Genomic DNA, 15022 nt, shown 5'->3' on the forward strand with positions numbered 1-15022 from the left:
CTTCCAAATAGCATCAGGTCCTTGCTCTTACATGTGCCTCCCTGGTGTCTTCCTGTGTATCCAATTTTATCTTCTCACGAGAATATATCTGAATGGGATTTGGGCCACTGCGAGATTCATTTTTAACTTCTAAACCTTTTTGTGTATGTGGGGCAGAGGATGGAACCCAAGGTCTTGCACATACTTATATATACACACTAAGCTAAATCTCTTGTATTTTAAAGGCCCAGTCTTCAATATAGTCATGTAATGTGGAGCTCAAGGATCAACACATGAATTTGATAGGAACACACACAATTTGGTCCTTGATATCTACAAACCAGGCATGGCCACCTACACTTTTAATCCTAGCACTTGGGAAGCAGAGGTCAGTGGATCACTCAGCTTCAAGCCTAAAAACTCAGACAGATATTGGGGTTCAACCTGTAGGTCAGAAAAGCAAAACAGTCAGTCATTGACTCTTAACTTTGTCTCAGTCCAAAATGGTGAATATGCCTCCAGGAATCCACAGAATGAGACTGTGTGAGAGCTGTCTCCTCCTGTCTTATATTCCTCTCTAGGGCTGGGATTAAAGGCATGCATCACTACCATCCGGTTTCTGTGGCAAACTAGTGTGGCTACTGGGATTAAAGGTGTATGTTGCCATTGCCTGGTCTATGAGGCTGGCCAGTGGGGCTGTTTTGCTCTCATGTCTTCAGGCAAACTTTATTTATTAAAATAAAAATGAAATATCATTATATTGTTAAGACACTAAGAAAAAAAAAGAAAAAGAAGGAAAAAAACCAGCCAAACATGGTGACACAACAATAAAAATAATAAAATAAGATCAAATTCTTCTTCTTTTCTCTGAAACAGTTCTGGCTGTTCTGGAACTGGTACTAGGCTGGCCTTGAACTCAGAGAGATCTGCCTGCTTCCTGGGTGCTGGGATTAAAGGTGTGCACCATCAATGCCCTCAGGACCTTTTATTTGGAGGCCAGTGCTTGAACTCTGCTAGTCCTTTAGCAACACAAAAATGAGATCTCCAGAGGGCTCACCTAGTCAGAACAGGTATTCAAGGGGTTAGCAAAACCAAGACCTGTCAAACAAGTCAGGGCTTCCCAGACTGTGCAGTGTGTTGAAATCACTCAGTAATCTTGTCAAAATGCCTTTTTGATTAGTGGGTTCAGGACTGGCCTTTGTACCACTGTGTAAAATCCCCAGGTTACAATACAGCTGCTCATCCTGAGTAGCAAGAACTAGATTATCAGTGTTTAAGCCTGGTTGAACTATCTCTATTCTGTGTTAGCTTGACCTGTGTTTAAAAAAAAAAAGCTTATAATTTTTTTTGCGCGCGCGGGGAAGCGGGGGTTGATTTTTCGTTTTGCATTTTAGAGAGAGGGTTTCTCTGTGTAGCTTTGGGAACTGTCCTGGAACCCGCTCTGTAGACCAGGCTGGCCTCAACTCACAGAGATCCTCCTGCCTCTGCCTCCTAAGTGCTGGGATTTAAAGGTGTGCACCTAGTTTACTAAAAGTCAATATTAAACTGCTTTATATTTCGTGTAAAGGGGATTAGTTTCCAAATGTGGGATGCCAGCACTGAATCTGCCCTAAAAACCTTACAAAAATACAACAGGAAGAGAAGCACTCAAATCCGTTCCACAGAGAAGCAGAAAGAATAAGCTAGCCCATCAGGCTTGTTGTTGGTACTGAATTGTCAGAGACGTGTAGACAAATGTCAGAGGGGCAAAGCCAAGCCATTCCATGAGGTCAGTGTTCAGGTCAGCCTACTGAGTGCCAGAAGCCGTACCCTCACTGGTCCTTACACTGCCCAGACGATAGCAGAGCCAAGGCATTGAACTCTAGCCTATCTCCATCGCTAAAACCTGCGCTCCTCCCACACACATACATTCTGTTTCTATTCCTCTCAGGACATTGGGCAGCAGATGGGGGAACTTGAACTTCAAAATAAAAGTGGAAGGAAAACCACTGGGATTCCCAGTTAGCAACCACAAAATATACCGGAAATCAGGACTCAGAGTCCATGACTGCAAAACATAACTAACTTCCTGTTTATCATTTATATGTACAATTCATTCATCCAGGATGGGGAACAGTAAAATGTGTCTCATAAGACATGTCTGTCTGACTGACTTTCTGTCTGTGGGAACAGAAAAAAAGGGAGAGTTGGATGGTGAGATGACTCAATGAAATAGATCCTCAAATCTACCAAGAGTAGAAAGGTGATGCAAGACTGAATACCAGAATGAACACCTTGTTGTCCTCATGCTAATCCAGGAGTCACACACCTCTGTTCAAATTATTGGGAAAGCATAGCTAGCAATAGGTGTTAGAGCCAATAAAGAAAGGACTTAATCATAAAGAAAGGAGTTAATCATTACCTCTACCCCATCAGCACTGTCCTTTTTAAGGGCCCCCTCTCAGGTTTGTTGTGTTTTGTTTTGGCTTGTTGGTTTGGTTTGGTTTTGGTCTTTTGGTCCTAGGTATCAAACCTAGACTTGGCACATGCTAGGCAAGCAAGCACTCTACCACTTAGCTACTTCCTGACACTCTCTGCCTTTATGTGTATCTTGAAAAGGTGAGCTTCTGTGCTTGTGGCTGTCTTGTAGGATGGTGTGTGCTGTGGATCCTATTCTGTTTCTTTTGCCCTTTACACTGTTGGGCTAGCATGGCTTTAATATAGGTTGTAGGCTGTTCCTGAGGGAACAGAGTACTGTGATTTGACTCATTTGAGTCATCATTTTCCTTCTGGGGATGATGACAGTGGAGGCTGAGCAGGGACAAGTTGAGTTTGCTAGCTTCTCCTGCCAGGCCTAGATTCCCAGCAAATGCTGGGAAGCCCGGAGTAGCACAGGCATTGAGCAGAAGTGTTTATTTTTTAATTCAAAATGTCTGTTGTTTGTTAAGTCCCACAGTTTGTACCACATCACCTACTCTTTGGCCACAGTTAAGCCTCTGTTTCTGTCTGATGCTCATGCATTATTCTTCCACTTCGTTCCAATTATTCTTATCTCAGTATAAGAATGACCTTCGGATGCTTTCTTTTCTTTTCTTTTTTTATAATGTACATTAGGGTTTTCCCTACATACATGTCTATATGAGGGTGTTAAATCCCCTGAAGCTTATAAAGAGTTGAGAGCTGTCATGTGGGTGCTGGAAATTGAACCCCATCCTTTAGAAGAACAAACAGTGCTCTTAACTGCTGAGCCATCTCTCTAGCCCCATCAGGTTTTTTTCTTACTTTTTGGTTTTTTTTCGAGATAGGGTTTTTCTGTAGCTTTGGAACGTGTCCTGGGACTAGTTCTTGTAGACCAGACTGGCATCAAAATCACAGAGATCTGCCTGCCTCTGTCTCCAAAGTGCTGGGATTAAAGGGGAGTGCACTACCACTGTCCAGCGTTCAGGTACTTTCTTAAACTAATTTTTGAATGATTAAATTTGTATTAGCTTATGCACATACTGACTTAACATAAATTCAGTGCATGAGTATAAATGTCTAACCGAAATAACAGTTTAACAAAACAGTATGTGGGATGCACAGTTTTCCTGTCCTAGTTCAAAACCCTCTGATCATAATCTTATGGGATGATTTCACAACCTTACCAAAGGGATACAGTCATTGCTGTAGTGACTTTGACTCCACAAACTCCAATTGTGTGGAGCCTATGTATTAGGCAGATGCTTCTGAAAGGGTGTGAGTCATGGCCTCTTCCCTCCTGCCTTTCAGAGCTATGAGAACTGAACCCCTAGGCACAAAGCAGAAGCAGACAAGACCCCATCCTAGCAGAGGGTGTTGCTCAAGCCTGAGTGTCCCCCTTAAAAGGGCAGCCAGCAGCTTTATGTACAATCACTAGGGGAGACTCTGCCTACTCTGGGTGCTAGCCCAGGCTCTAGTTATCACCTTCCAAAACCAGGCAGCCTCATACCCCACAGCCCCTTGCTTTATTCTCTGGACTAGTCTCCTGCCTCTCTTCTTGCAGTTCCCCAAGACATCACAAGACACACCACCTTGGCTTCTGTGCACCTTTAGTTTACTTCGTTACAGCCCTAACCCTGATGACCTATCTTCCTGCATTTATCCCCTTAGTACTTATAATCCTGTCTTATTTATATTTCACTTATTTAACATGTCATCATCACCCTCCAGTGTAACTTCCTAGTGGGCACGGAATTGATTGTAATCTTTTATCCCTCAGAACAGGACCTGGAGTTCCTAGAAAGGAACTCAGATGTTGTTTCTAAACATCTGTATCCACTTACCCAGGTGTTACAGATGATCTGTTAAAGGACCTCAAATAAACCAGACTCAGTTTTAGTTTTTAATAACTTCTGAGAGAGTATTGGTGAGTTAAATTTGAAGTCAATTCTGATAAAAGTAAACTGAATTGTTTGCTTCGGCAGCCACTTTTTATCTCAGAACCCTGATCCCAACGTTATAGAAAGGAGCCAGTTCTTGTGGCTCCTTTCCCAAAAGTAGGGTAGAGACCAGTGTGCTTTTACACCCGCTTGTCCCTTGAGGGCAGCATAAGGACAGAAATCCAGATCTTCCTGAAAGAGTACTTGACTAGTTCTAGCCTATGGGAGTAACGCTGAGTGGTTCCCTCACTGAAGAGAAATAGTGCAGCACATCCTTTGGATTTAGTGTATGTCTATAATTTTCTTTTAAGGGCAGTCTTTTCCTTCTGAAGCTCTTTGTAGAGACTAGAGAGGAAACCAGGGTCATTTTAAGATTTCACAGTACTTGGCTGGCCACACCAAGTTGAAGTTTCTGAGAGATGGTTTGTTTTGAAACGGTGAAAACCCCCTGCAGATACAGCACAACTTCATGAAAAGGTGTGAGCTGATGTCAAGTACCACTGTTTTAGAATGAGTGGTAGAAGAGTAGGGACATAGAACCCAGCATTTGGGAAGCTGAGACATGATACAAGGCCAGCCTGGGTTACAGTGAGACCATTTCTAAATTGGTGTAGCTGGGCAGTGGTGGTGCACACCTTTAGTTCCAGCACTCAGGAGGCAGAGGCAAACAGATCTCTTAAGTTTGAAGTCAGCATGGTCTACAGAGCGAGTTCCAGGACAATCAGGGCTACACAGAGAAACCCTATCTCTAAAAATAATAACAATATAATGAAGTATAAGCCAAGTGCCCCAGGTATTCAGGAAAAGAGCACCATCTTTTTTCCAGATATCAAAATTTCCCAGATGCCCTGATGTTTGACACAGCTATGCTGTTAGTGTAGAGGATGTGTACATTGGCAAGAGGCTGCTGGTCTTGGCATAGATACTGACCAGACTCCTCACTCTAGCTCTGGATCCCACCATTGCACCCTACCTTTCCTAACCTGACCTCATCATGTTCAGTCCTCGGAGGAGTGCAAGGCTTGATAATGTCCCACCCGCCTAGAGGGAGATGGAGAAGGGAAGGCTTCATAATGCCCTCCTCTTGGGCCTTTGCAGAAAGAAACCCTGCCAGATGGCTTGACATTCAGTAGCAGTGGATAAAGAGGCAAGAATGGGCAAGTGAAAATGTTTTTTTCATTACTTCAGTGCAGAAATCATTGCTGTTTCGAATATCTAAATCAGAACTTTGACCCAATTCTTTGACAGTAATAATCATCAACAAATCCTAACAGCTGGTCACAGTGACATATATCTAAAGTCCCAGGACTCAGGAGGCAGACACTAGAGGATTGTGGGCTGTAAGCTAGTCTGTGCTATATAGTGAGACTCCCAAAAACATAAAAATTTAAAATTCCGAATGGTCAGAGTCTTAGTTACTCTTGAAAAGACAATTGATGAGTATTCACAGGAAGGATCCAGGACTAACCAGCCATGGAGAATGACTGACTGACTGATCCTTGGCTCTGGTGTGGAAAACACACATTGAGCCTGTCTTTGTCTGTATATACTTCTTTCTGTTACCCCACCAGATGTGCAAAGTGGCTGAGGTGGGAGGAACAGCTGCTTCCTTGCACGTGACCAGTTTAAGGATATACTGATTAGTAAGCTCCTATGATGATCTGAAAGAAAGGGTAGCCTCATATTTGGTCCCATTCCATTGTTCTGTTCTCTGTGTCATTCTCAGCTCTCCAGGAAGCTCATTTAGGAAGTACCGTCCTGCACAGCTGCAACTAGTCAGCCTTGCCAGTTGCCCATCTGTGGCCTCTTTACACGAGATTCCATTGGGACCTAGTGGCTTGAGTTTTCTGCTAAACAATGACCTGTTCTTGCCAGCAAATACCACACAGGGAAGCAGTGGGAACAGAGGGGAAAGAGCAAGCCTGCTTGGAGCCAAGCTGAATTGTGTCTACAGTTCCATGGCCTTGGCCAAGTAATGTGACAGCTTCCTTTCCCATTTACTTCAAAACACATACCTATAGAAGGTCTTATGGCGCAGACTCTTCCTCACCGAAGAAGAGGGTAGTCAATACTCTGGAAGTGGAGATATAAACAGTTGTGAGCTGCCAATGGGCACTGGGAATTGAACCTGGATTCTTTGGAAGAACAGCCAGTTCTTCTCGCTACTGAGCAATCTCTCCTACCTCCAGCTCACTCTCCTTTTTTAAAGATACATTTTTCATTTATATTTGTGTTTGTATGTAAGGTTGAGTTTATGTTCACCATGACCATGCTGGAGCCCAGGGAGCCCAAAGAAGGCATCAGATCCACCACCGTCACCACCTCTGCTACTGTAGCCATCAAGTCATCACACTTCCCTTTCACTCTCCCTGACTTCCTGTATCCTTGGCACCAGCAGCCTGCTGACCCAGGTCTTGTTTTTGCATCTCTACCACGCCTGAACATGCACTTTCCTATCAAAAGTGGTAGAAACTTCAGCCCTGACTCAGACCTATCTGGCATTACTTTATTTTTATTTTTTTTAAAGATATGGTCTCATTGTGTTACCCAAGCTTACCTCAAACTGACAATTCTCCTGACTACCCCAAGTAGCACCAACCCACCCAGCTTGCAATGAACCATACCCTGAAATCCCTGAAATAATTTTTGTTTATTAATATGAAACCCTTCTGTGTTCATTGGAAGTTCAACTTATGGAATGTGTCTCGTTGGTGAACTGCTTGGTTAAAGGGTCTATTTTGAATGTTTGATATTTGGTTGTTGTTGCTAGCAGAGCCTGGAAAGACACCTTACCAGACAGTGTCAGTCCAAACTGAGTAACTGTTTTATCAGTTGTGTGAGTGTGTGTTCCCCAAGAATTTTAGTTTAAGACATCAGCCAGTTATTAAAATACACACCTTTAATCCCAGCATTCAGGAGACAGAGGCAGGCAGATCTCTGTAAGTTTGAGGCCAGCCCTGATCTACAGAGAGAGTTCCCGGCTTTGTAGAGAGACCCCTGTCTCAAAACAAACAATCCGTGCAGTGGTGGCACATGCCTTTAATCCCAGCACTCGGGAGGCAGAAGCAGGCGGATGCTCAAGATCAGCTAGACTACAAAGCTACCCAGAGAAACCCTGTCTCAAAAAGAAAAACCAAAAACAAAAAAAACAATACCAAGAAAGATTATATCGGCTCCTTAGAGTACACTTGCCACCACCCCTCTCACACTAGATATACTTGTGTATGCATCCACACTGTCACCTCATACTACTACTGCACCCTACTTGCTTTACTGAACTGGCTAGTTCCTGAAATTTTGGGGTGAGGATCAGGCTCCTGCTGGTGTTATTTCTTCCTTGTCTGGAAGGAAGGGAATTCCCTGAGGTCTCCAGTGACTTCCTCCAGTAACAGAAACTCACTGAATCTGCCTGGGCTTTAATTTAACTGAGCTACATTGATTCTCACAACTTCCTGCAACTGTCACAGTGTCTCTAAATCAGTGTCCTTCTAGATCTTCTGGTTCTTAACCCACATGACTTTGGCGGTGAGGGGGGGGGACTAGTGTCTTCAACAGCTGGAGGACACAGGTGGCCTGAAAGCGTGTATCCCTATGGTCCCTTGAGTTGGCTAGTCATTAATGGAGTCAGGTGTCACATCTTTCACTTGGAAGACCCTAGGGAATTGACCAGGATGACTGGCGTTTGTTTGTTTGTTTGGGGTGCACGTGCACACACATGAATGCAGCAATCAATCTCCAGTGGTGTTCCTCTGCCTTGTTTTTAGAAATGAGATCTCTCATTGAGGGCTTGCTAATTGCTACAGGCTGGCTGGCCTTAAGGCCTCTGGGCTCATCCTGCCCCTTCCTCCTCAGAACTAAGATTACAAGGACTCTCTACTATGCCTGACTTTTTTTTTTTTTTTAATGCGGACTCTGGGTGTTGAACTCAGATCCTAATGCTTGCAACGCAAGCACTTTACCAACTGAGCCATCTCCCCAGCCACCAATGTTTTCTCTATATTACAAGATATCTTAGCGTTTCAAGGACTCATGGGCCCCATAAGACTTAGGCAGCAGGCTCCTAATATCATAACGAGCAGCAGCTGGCAGCAACTCCTTTAATGAGTTGCCTAGGTTAGCCAGCACCTGTGTCCCCTCTCTTCTTCCTGCGGTGAAGTCACCAGGTAAGGGATGGGCCTGAAAGCTCAGGCCTGACTGGGTTGGGTGGACATGGTGTGCTGTGCTTCATGTTGGTAAGTTACTTGTCAGGGTGCTCTGCCATCCAAAATAGCCTTCTGGCTTTTCTCATTCTCTCCAGTTTAAAGAACATGGTTGTTGTCACATTACAGAAACTTCTTGATATTTAGGAACAAAGCCTAGCTAAGTTTGGGAGAAGAAAATTACAGTGCTTAAAGGAGATGATGCAGAGTGCTCCACATGATAAGTCTGCCCAGCCCATTCTGTGCTGGGTTTCAGAGGCTACAGTGCCTCTTCAGAATACAGTTGGGGCTTATTCTTTGGGACCCCTGGGCCCTTTACTGTGAAGAAATATAACCAACAGGCTGACCACTGTAGTATTGAATACAAGCCAGAGGACTTCCCTTTGACGCTCATAAAGCATAAGCTATTTTGTGGGCTTGGGCCTTACCTGGAGAATGGGTTTCTTCACATAAGAAGATGGGCCATGAATTAAGGATGTTCAATAGTATTGCCTTTCTGCCATGTATTGTTTTCGGGCTGTCATTTCTGGTGGGTGGTTTTGTTTTTCTTGTTTAGGAGGAGGACAGAATCCGAACACCAGCTCATCTATTTTCCAGCTGTTGTTTATGCCATTTTCCTGGAATAGTCACAAAGTCTTTTTTTTTTTTTTTTCCTTTCTTTTTTCTTTTTTGAGACAGGGTCTTTCTATGTAGCCCTGACTGTCCTGGAACTCTCTACATAAACCAGGCTGGCCTTGTATTCATAAAATCCCACTTCCTCTGCCTCTTGAATACTGAATTAAAGATCTTTTAAGACTACAGATTCTTAAATGTGTACAAATACAGATTTTGTTGGGAAGTAATTATATACAGTATTGACTTATCTCTGTTTTTTTAAATGGAATGCAAGCATTGGAGAGAGAGAACATCTATGTCCCTAGAAGCAATGACTCACGTGAACTCATCTGTACCACCACACCATTGATTGGAGTCTTTGGAACACATTCTACTCAAGAGGGTGTCTGTTCCAGACTCATGTGGCTATCCATATCATTTTTATCCCTAAAATTAAATGTTACTTTTGTTATTAGCATATATATGTCATATACAATTTAAAAGTAAAAGAGAGGACTAGAAATATACTTCAGTTGTTAAAGTAATTTCTCAACATGCCACAAGGTCCTTGGCTCCATCCCAAGCACAAAATAACAAGGTGTGCCATCTATCTGTGATCTTAGCACTCAAATCTAGAGACAGAATGATCAGAAGTTCAAGGCAGGAGCTAGAGAAATGGCTCATTGGTTAAAAGCACTGACTGTTCACCCCAGTCTTACAGTGAAAAGTCTTGTGTCTTCCGCCAGTTCACACCACACCACCTCCTTTTAGCTACCTGGGGCCATTAGTACTTCAGTGTCCTTGCAGGCTAATTGTGTCTGCTCCACCAGCAGCTGTTTTCAGACTCCATTCTCTTTCCTCCCGCCAAAGTGTAGATGTTCCCAAGACTGGTACTACCATGTACCTTACGTAGAAGTAATAGTGTCTGGCTGAGAAGATGGCTCAGTATGCTGTTCGGGCCTAACAACCTGAGTTCAGATCTCCAGAACCTACATAAAAGCTGAATTTGACAGCTGTCGGTACCATGAGATAGGAGGCAGAGACTGAAGGACGGTCTGGACACTCGTGGGCTGGGCTAGTTAGCCTGGAGTATCCAGTGGTGAACAGCAAGAGAAACTCTGTTCCAAACAAGATGAAAGGCAGGGTTGTCCACTAAACTCTATACACACATGCACACTTGTGTGCGCTGTGGTAGTGTCTGTATGTACCATCCTAAGCCTGGAGTCACCTACGTCACCAGTTACTTAAGGAGAGTAGAATTGTCATGAAGCTCTTACAGAGCTAAGCAGCATCTGTGCTGCCCTCTCCCTAAGTTTAAAATTTGCCATCAACCCCCTACCTCACATTCCCAAGAGATGTCTATTGTGTTACCATCATCCAGATCAGATAGGGTTTTTGTCTGCTTCTCACCCAAAATATGTCAGTGTTGCTGTTAATGTCTTTTGTCCAAACCAGAAAAAAGTCCTCTTGGACCTCATCCCCACACTCAAACCTGCTGAGTTTCTCTCATATCAGTTAACTTTCAACTTTTCTGCAGGGTCTCATAGACCTTCATTTATCACTTGACTAGATGGCCATACTAGCTCCCAGCTGTCCTGATTATTTTATGTTCATGAGTGTTTTGCTGCGTGAATATAGATGTGCCACATGTATGGCTGCTACCCACAGAGGTCAGAAGGCGGCTGTGGATCCCCTGAAACTGTTGTTGCAAACAGTTGTAAGCTGACATGTGGATGCTGCAAGAACAACAGATGCTGCTTCCTTCCTTTTTGGTTTTTTGAAGCAGGATTTCTCTGTGCAGCGCTGTCCTGAACACTCTCTGTAGATCAGGCTAGCCTCAAACTCATAGATCCACCTGCCTCTGCCTCCTGGGTGCTGGGACTAACGGTGTGCACTGCCACAGCCACCCAGTGCAACAAGTGCTCTTTAACAGCTTGAACCTTTTCTTCAGCCCTCCAGCTGTGTTTTGAACATTATAGTCTTTCCTCCCCTTAGTCTGAATCTCACCCAGAATGCTATAGTAAAATCACAAATCTACTCATGTTACCTTCATGCTTCCTGATGTTCTGGAATCAAAACTAAAGTGATAAGTAGGTCACTGTAGGGCCCTACATGAACTGCCTGGCCCATGCATGTCTCTTCAAGCCTGCTTGTATCGTCTGTACCAACCACAGTACCCTAGAGCCCAGTTTTCTCCGCCAGCATCTTCTGGCCAGAATGCTGTTTTCTCCAGGTATCAATGACAACTTGTTAAATCCCTGATTTTGCCTCCCCTGACAAGGCCAGAGCCCAGGCACCATCTATGCTATACTGAGCAGAATTTCAGTTTCCATTCTGCCCATGATCATTGGTTTAATATTTTCCTATGTTCTTGTTATTAATATAAAAGGTGATGATGTTTATGTGCACACACATGCTCCAAAAGCAAACACTTTCACAAACTATCTCCTCATCCCCAAAGTAATGACATTTTTCAGTTTGTGTTTGTAATGGAGTGAAACTATGAATGTTTATATCCATGCTTTTGAATGATAGGTGTTAGAAGGAATGTCTTCCTTGGTTCCCCTGGTGATCATATTCCTCAGTTCTAAGCCAGGAGTCTGGCTGGAAGAATTGTGGAGGGTAAGATCCTAACAGATACACTCTCAAACAGCTCACAGTACTTAAGAAGACTAGCCTGCACCTTCTGATGCTTTTCCCTTCTGCTGCTGCTCTATCTTTAGAAGTAGCCTTGCTCATTGGGACAGCAGTTCTCAGAGACTCAGACCCAAGAAGCTCATTTCAAATGCATTTTGTGAACAGAAGCTTATGTGGCACTCACCAGAAACTTTGTATCTGTCCTTCCTCCCCAGGAGACCTGTAGAAAGTGTCAAGGACTCTGGAAAGAGCATAATGGCCTTACCTGTGAAGAGCTGGCAGAAAAGGATGACATCAAGTACCGGACGTCTATGTAAGTAATGTGATGACTGAGCTGGCCCTGAGAGGAGCCAGGGGTTCTAAGGGAAGTGCCAGTTTGAGCTCCCCCCTCCCCCACCCAGAGGAATCTTAGGCAGGGCTCTAACTGATTTCTTAGTTTCCAAACCTGTAGCTATTCAAATGTCAGGTAGTACTTATAGAATGTCTAGCTAGTATGTGCTTGATAAAAATCAGCCACCCTCTTCTCATTACTGCCTAGCCAGTAAGCAGGTGTACCAGGTCTTCATAGATAAGAATGCATTGATGTTGTTTCTGCCTGTGTTGTAGGATACTGGTGGCCTGAGACAGTAAGTAGAATTGCCAACCTCCAGAAGGCAAAAGACCGTATCAATTATTTTAATAACCGGCACTGTGTCCCTTTGAGACTGAGCAATTTCTAAATGTTAACATATGAAAATGCAGTCACCTGCCAGGCGGTGGCGGTATACACCTTTATTCCCAGCACTCAGGAGGCAGAGGCAGGCAGATCTGTGAGTTCAAGGCCAGCCAGCTCTATAAGAGCTAGTTCCAGGACAGGATCCTAAGCAACACAGAGAAACCCTGTCTGGTAAAACCATAAAAAGAAAGAAGGGAGGGAAAGAAAAGAAAATGCAGCCACATGGTGCTATAGAAGTGTGTTTCTTTCATATAGAATCCAGCTCTTGCCAGGCTAGTGAGCTGTGTACCATTAAGTCACACTGACTCCTGAATCCCATGTGTGGTGTGATCCTCTCTGTGGTTGTGTATAGGAAAGGAGGAAGGAGATAAGTTATTTGGTAGGCAGCTTTTCTTCAAATTGGAAGTAATGTAGAAATGAGTTATCTACTATATGGCCTCTAAGTGAATGACTTCAGGTTCAACTTAAATATGGAGAATGGGCATGGGAGTTTGTTGCTTAGAAGATGAAGGATGGGGGGCTGGAAAGATGGCTCAGTGGTTAAGAGCATTGCCTGCTCTTCCAAAGGTCCTGAGTTCAATTCCCAGCAACCACATGGTGGCTCACAACCATCTATAATGAGATCTGGTGCCTTCTTCTGGTCTGCAGACATACACACAGACAGAATATTGTATACATAATAAATAAATAATTTAAAAAAAAAAAGAAGATGAAGGATGACATTTGGGGCAGCTAGCAGTCTTTGGATCTGTATCACAGATAGGTCCTGATGTCCCCACTTTGCAGTCTAGTCAAGGAAACCCCAAGTAGGTGATCATTGTCACACAGGTAATTAGCATAACAGGGACTTTAACCTAGGGACCTGGCTTCTGGTTGTGCTCTGTGTCATAACTGTGGTAGGTAGAATAATGGCCTCTATGATGTTTTTGCATATGAAACAGGGGCCTTACCAATGTGTTTAAAAGTTACGAACTCATCTGATTGGGGGTTTTTTAATAGAATGCCTTTTTTGGAAGTAGTCAGATAAGAAATGACTGTGGGCTTGAAGACATTAGGACTTGACTTCCCATTGCTGTCTTTAAAGCTGGAGGGAGGGGCCCTGAGCCAAGGAGTGAGATAGCTCCTAAAAAGCTAAGAGCAATCCTTATCCTTCAGCCCCCACAAAATGGAGAACTTGTTTCTCTGTATCAAATAGCTGAATCTTGCCAACAGCCCAGTTGTACAACCAGCCGGTCATGGATGTTTCTCGGGGAGATTGTGGTTGTTTTAGAGTAGACACTCCTGTTCTGCATCTCTGATTGCCCTGGACCTTAGCTTGACGGTCCTCTAGATCAACAAACCTATCAGAGTAAAGCATCCAATACAATGTCTGTCAGTTCCAAAATCCAAAAATGCCTCCCCCAAATGCTTCACTGTACGTAGAAGAGGGTGGGGAGACACAGCACACGCTTGCTTTTGGGAAGGCTGTCCTGGTGCAAAACTGGCCTCCCAACCACCAGAACTTTGTAGAGATGATACACACCACTGTTCCATATCAGTGCATGCTAGGTCACCTGCTGCTTTGTTCATCAAGTCAGATGTGTCTGTGTGTCATTTGAATCACAGACTAGTATATTGTCTTGGTGGGAGACAGATGAGTTCCTTGTCAGCTCCTATTCTCTACCATTGAACAAAAGAATAAAAGCATTTTCCATATCAGCTGTATGTCAATTGCCAGGAGCTGTTTATTGCTACAGTAAGAATAGCATCTGAACCAGTAGCTGCAGTTACTCAGTACCTGATAAAGCATCAGCAGTGTACCTGCCATACTGCTCTCTTAGGCCCATTCTTCTGTGCAGGCCACACAGACAAGTAAAGAACATAAGAGGAGAAGTCAACATTGTAAACCTTGAAGTCGGTGGTGACTGCAGTCTGTAAGATGCCTGTGGGAGTTAGATGCTGGTTTTAGGTAGCTTTAACTTGTCTTCTTTACCATATAGCCATTCCTCCATTGACCTCGGGGGATCATACTTGTGCCAAGTAGCAAAAATAAGAAAGCTCAGGATGTACACAGAGAAATACTGTGAGGTAATGCTCTATCTGGATACCCTGGCAAGGCACTATTCTGAGCTGGGTATGGTGGCACTGGCCTATAATCCTAGCACTTAAGAGGCTAAGACAGAAAGAATCTACACTGGGTTACTGAGTAAGACCTATAAAAAGGTGTTTCTGTCCCAGCCGCCTATTCCCAAATAACCACTCTGAGGCCTATATTAATTAAATTCTCGGCAGATGGCTCAGACTAGTTACTAGCTAACTCTTACATTTTAAGTTAACCCATATTCCTATTTACTCTGCCATGTGGCAGCACCTTGTTTAGCATCTTCTGCTCCCTCTACATCTAGCTAGTGACTCCTAACTCTGCCCTTCTTTGTCCCAGCATCCTCTTAGTCTGGTTTTCACACCTAACCTCCTCCTGCCCGGCTATAGGCCAGTGAGAGTAATACATATTCGTAGTGTACAAAGATTATTCTACAGCAAAC

The 15022-nt window shown here is 43.8% G+C and overlaps 1 protein-coding gene across 3 annotated transcripts in view; it reads left to right on the forward strand.

The window, feature by feature from the left end:
- Rnf216 (ring finger protein 216) overlaps window positions 1-15022 on the forward strand; it is a 111540-nt gene that overhangs the window by 70693 nt on the left and 25825 nt on the right. For all 3 annotated transcript variants that reach the window (XM_048436829.3, XM_048436831.3, XM_048436830.3), the window contains exon 14: window positions 12001-12098. In XM_048436829.3, coding sequence (XP_048292786.3) covers window positions 12001-12098 — 98 coding nt within the window. The remainder of the gene's footprint in view (window positions 1-12000; window positions 12099-15022) is intronic.

The sequence above is a fragment of the Myodes glareolus genome, chromosome 2, assembly GCF_982192425.1.
Source record: "Myodes glareolus chromosome 2, mMyoGla1.1, whole genome shotgun sequence".
Classification (NCBI taxonomy): Eukaryota; Metazoa; Chordata; class Mammalia; order Rodentia; family Cricetidae; genus Myodes; species Myodes glareolus.